General features: G+C 36.5%; 1 protein-coding gene across 1 annotated transcript in view; it reads left to right on the forward strand.

The window, feature by feature from the left end:
* Nucleotides 1–1,701, forward strand: part of AK9 (adenylate kinase 9) — a 66,950-nt gene extending 65,249 nt beyond the window's left edge. Inside the window, exons 11-12 of the mRNA XM_011952806.1 lie at nt 127–266; nt 347–1,701. Coding sequence (XP_011808196.1) covers nt 127–266; nt 347–614 — 408 coding nt within the window. The 3' untranslated portion in view covers nt 615–1,701. The remainder of the gene's footprint in view (nt 1–126; nt 267–346) is intronic.
* Nucleotides 1,702–5,323: the final 3,622 nt, after the last annotated feature.

Genomic DNA, 5,323 nt, shown 5'->3' on the forward strand with positions numbered 1-5,323 from the left:
AAAATTTCCTTTTCAAATTATTTATTAAATAGTAAAGCACTATAAAATAATAAATGAAATATTTAATACTTCTAATTTCAGCAAAATTTATGCCCATATTTTTAATGTAGTATTTGCAATTCACAGGATGAGCTATTTCGTACTCTTGCATCTTATAAACTTATTGCAGCAAGATACAGATGGCAGAGAAGTAAATGGGGACGTATATGTCCTGTGAATTTAAAAGATGGTAACATTTATTCAGGATTACCAGATTATTCTGTGAGGTAAGTAAGATTTTCAGAACCTAATTTTAAAACTTCCTCATACATCTTTTCAGTTGCTTACTAATATGGCATATTTTAAGTTTTCTAGGTAAAATCTACTGTCTTTCATCAGAAGAAGCATTAAAACCATTTGTATTGAATCCACGTCCCTATCTGCTTCCACCTATGCCAGCACCACCATGTAAAGTATTCATATTTGGACCTCAATATTCAGGGAAAACAACACTTTGCAATATGCTTGCAGAAAATTACAAAGGAAAGGTAACTATCTATCTATCTATCTATCTGTCATGTATCTATCTATACTTGATTATAATTTGTTGGATTTTATTTGTACTCAGTTTTTAAAATTTCATGTTTCAATTGAATAGTTATTCCACTGGGCTTGGAATAGGGAAGGCATTCTTTTTGTTGTTTATTGCTGCTTCCAGACCAGAGTCCCTCCCTGCTTCCCAAAAGCCCCCCGATGTAAATATCATGTCATTCAGACTCTGCCACCTATTAGCTTTCTTGGTTCTACTCATCTTCGGTCCCCTGGGTTTCACTACTCCTGGCTCACTCTCATTCTCCCCATATACTCACTCCTGTCCTAATTCATGGTGATTTCACTATTACAAAAATGATCCTCCCAACACCTTGACACCTTCTCCCTCAGTAATCTTGTTCTCCACTCTCAGTAAATGAAATTATTTTTAGCTTAGACAAGAGTGATAGCAGTAAAAGTGGTAAGAAACAAGCATATTTGGGATATAATTTGAAGGCAGAGCCAAAAGATTTAATGAAGGATTGGAATGTGGAGGAATTCTAGAAGGGGCGGTGTGACTTGAGGATTGCCTATGCAAGAAGGAATGGCACAAGATCATGGCTAAAGACAGAGCAATTCAGGCCATGGGAAGGTGTTAGAAGTTGTTCAGAGTGCTGCTGCATTCTTTTAAGCACAAGAGTATTCTATTTGCTTTTAACTTTTTCATTGTGAAACATGACAAACATACAGAAAAGTGAAGCCCACTGAGTTATCGCAAAATAAACCCCCATGTAACCACCACCCAGGTCAAATTTGGAATGTTGCCAGCACCCAGAAGCCCTCTCATGTTTCTTCTCAATACCAGTCTCCTCACTCTCCACAGTAAGGTAACCACTGCCGGAATTTTATGGCATTCACTTCCACACTTCTTTTACGGTTTTGCCATGGAAGCATACGTCCAAATACCATAGGCTAGTTTTGCATGTTTTTTTGAACTTTATAGACTTAAAACAATTTATCTTCTTTGTGCCTGGCTTCTTTCACTTAACATTATAATTATGATATTTGTCCACACTATTGAATGTAGCTGCAGTTTATTCATTTTTATTGTTTTATTGTATTCTGTTGATTGACTTATACCATAATGTATTTATCCACATTTGAGCACTAATAAAGCTTGGACTGATTCCAGATTGGAGTAAGTAACACTACTGTAAACATTCTTGTATGTGTCTCTTGGTGCACACATGGACATATGTTCAACTTGTGTAGATAATGCCAAATTGTTTTCCAAAGTAGTTCCATTAGTTCACAATACGATCAGCAGTGTATAAGAGTTCCATTATTCCACATTCCTGTCAACTCTTATTATGGTCAGTCTTTCTAATTCTAGCCATTTTAGTAAGTGTATAATAGTATCTCACTGTGGTTTTAATTTGCATTTCCCGAATGGCTAATGAGGTTGAATCTCTTTCATATGTTTACTGGCCATTTAGATATTCTCTTTTTGAAGTGTTTTCTCAACTGTCTTACCCATTTTTAGTTGTGTTTTTGTATATTATTAGTAAGAGTTCCTAATATTATCTATATACAAGTTCTCTATTGATTATATGCATTATGACTATTCTTTGTCTCTCTGTGTCTTGCCATTTCACTTTTCTAATGGCATCTTTTAATAAACAGAAGTTCTTTATTTCAGTGAGAAATGATTTATCAACCTTGTCTGTTATCATTAGTGCTTTTTATGTCACACTTAAGAAAATGTTTCCACCCAAACATCATGAGGATATTGTCCTATATTAACTTCTAAAAGCTTTATTGTTTTGACTTTCACATTTAGATATGTAATCCACCTAGACGTGACTTTCTTATAATGTGAAGGACAGCGTAAGTTTTACTTTTTCCCATATAGATATTCAGTTGTTTCAGGATCATTGAAGAAAAGATCATCCGTTATCAACTGTTTGCCCCCTTTGTCTTATATCACGTCTTTATACATATGTGTGTCTCTTTTGGGGCTCAGTGATCTATTTCTTTTTTCCTTTTCTTTTCTTTTTGAGACAAGGTCTTGCTCTATTTCCCAGGCTGAAATGCAATGATACCATCGTAGTTCACTGCATCCTCTAACTCCTGGGCTCCAACAATCTTCCCACCGCAGCCTCCTGAGTAGCTGAGATGGTAGATGCACACCACCATGCCTGGCTAATTTTGTATTTTTTTGTAGAGATGTGGCCTTGCTATGTTGTCCTGGCTGATCTCGGGAGCTCCTTGCCTCAAATGGTCCTCCCACCTCAGCCTCCCAAAGTACTGGGATTACAAGTATGAACCACCATACTGAGCCTCACTGATCTATTTCATCATTTTATTAGTATTTTGCCAGTACTACATTGACTTAATTATTTTAACTTTACAATAAATCTTGATGTCAAATAAAGCAAAGTCTTCTATCTTACTGTTCTCTTTCAGGAGTGCATTGGCTATTCTTAGCCCTTTGCAATTTTATGTAGAAAAATCTTTTGGGATTTTAACCGGGATAGCATCACATTTATAGATCAGTTGGAGGAATGGACATCTTTACAATATTGACTCTTCTAGTCCATAAACATGATACATTTTACCAGTTATTTAGCCCTCTTTAATTTATGTTAGTAATAATTTAGAGTTTCCTGTGTAGAAATTTGCACAGAGCTCTGGGTATTTGATGGGTTTTGATGCTATCCTAGGTAATATCATTTTTAACTAATTAAAACTTTTCTCTATTATCTTGCATGTTATATATTATTTTCTTTAAAGAGTCACCCAAGAAATAATGCCTGACATATTACTTCCAATATAAACTGGTACTTTTATACTTCTTAGGTAGTACAAGGGTCTTATAATTCAAACATATCCTTAAAATGTATTCCTATATAATGTTTTCCTGTAAAGCATCACCTGGTTTTTAATGTGCAAACATCGTAGACCATACATATCTTTCAATACAACATTTTTCAAATACTGTTTATATTTACATTTCCAAAAGAAAATTCTACATTTTAAATTTATAATAGTCAGGAAAGATGGTGCGATACATTTCAAATACAAGTGGTAGAATGTCAAAATCAAGTGTGAGTGTTTAGAAAACTCCCTCATGTGTCAGTAACGGAGTCTCAAATGTTGCTGGCCCTAAGAAAGACCCTTTTACTGCATGGAAAACGAATGTGTATCACCAATCATATTAATTGTTTGGTGATCACATAATGATGTTTTAACCATTTTGCATCCAAACAACATGCTTGCCTGTTACTTGTAATAGGCCTCTGCTTATGTTTTAGTTACATTATAGAATTTGAGTCAAGGTATAATGCACTATAAATTTCCCATGTAAAATAATGAAAAATCAGCTGGCATAGTGGCTCATGCCTGTAACCCCAGTACTTTGGGAGGCTGAGGCAGGAGGATCCCTTGAGTCTGGGAATTTGAGGCCAGCCTGGGCAAAATGTTGAGACCTCTTCTCTAAAAAAGTAAAATAAAATACAATAAAATAAAATCATGAAAAATTATTATTTCTGACCCTCAGAAACTGAAATAATATTTTTTGTTTAAGTCCTTAAGTTTTTAGGTACTTTGTTATGCAGCAATTAGACAATACCCCAAAATAATTTTTTTAAGATTGATAATTATATTTCATCAGAGCATAAAACATTTCTCTCTGATACAAGGCCTCTGTTTTTTTAAATGAAACCCAGTAGCCTGGGAGATCTTCGAAACAAGTATAACTAAAAACATGTTTCTGGCACTGTATACTTAGACCGACTATAGATCAAAAGGATAAAGATAGGAAAACTTAGGAAAATAGGCAACAGATAGCTAGAGAAAACCACAGAAGATGAGTTGTCAATGGAAAAAACTTATGAAAGATGCCTAACCTCATCAGCAGATAAGTAACATAAAATAATAGTAAGATGAAAATTTTCACCCATGTCAAAAGAATGACAACTTTTGTTCTAATGAGAACATGTATGAATGGGAAGTTTTAAAAACTACTGACGGAACTGTACATGGCTACCATCTTTTTAAGAATCTTTAAATTACAGCCATGACAGGGGAACTAGCCCTCCTAATGTGTGATCCCTGAGGGAAGAGAAATTCATGAGGTGAGCTACTTGGTTACCCCAATTATCTGTGTGGATGGGGACAGTTTCCTGACAGGACAAGCAGAGCATGGTGCTTCTGTGGAGCTGAGGAGGCTGAGCTCAGTTCTGAAGCAGCCTGCACTGTGAAGCAGAGGAGCAGGGAGAAGGGAGCTGCTTGTGAGTAGGCTGGGAGCGAGGCCCAAGTGTGCATGGCCAAGAGCTTCTCAAAGGAGACTTCACAAAGCTTATCGAAGGATGGCTCCTACAGGTTGTGAACAGAACAGATACTGGAGGTTGAAGAGTGCTGGGACTTGAGACATCTGGCCTAGTTGCAAAGGAGAGGCCTTGTTACCGGAACACTGAGCTGACACACTGTAAAGGCCATCCCTTAGGAATAAGGACTACAACCTAGATTAAGGCCTACTCTACACCCTCCATTACCAAGCCTAAAACCACTCCTCAATGAAATCTGGGGGACTGAATTTGGAGATTGAACCCTATCAAACTGGGAAATACTTGGGGGCTTTCCAAATATTGGATTTAATAAAGCATAAAATAGAAGTTCAGGCAAGTTGCAGTGCCCTGTAATCCCAGCACTTTGGGAGGCTGAGGAGGGCGGTTCACTTGAAGCCAAGAGTTTGAGACCAGTTTGGCCAACATGGTAAAACTCCGTCTCTACAAATACAAAAAGTAGCCAG

This window comes from Colobus angolensis, unplaced genomic scaffold, assembly GCF_000951035.1.
Source record: "Colobus angolensis palliatus isolate OR3802 unplaced genomic scaffold, Cang.pa_1.0 Scaffold35, whole genome shotgun sequence".
NCBI classification, from domain to species: Eukaryota; Metazoa; Chordata; class Mammalia; order Primates; family Cercopithecidae; genus Colobus; species Colobus angolensis.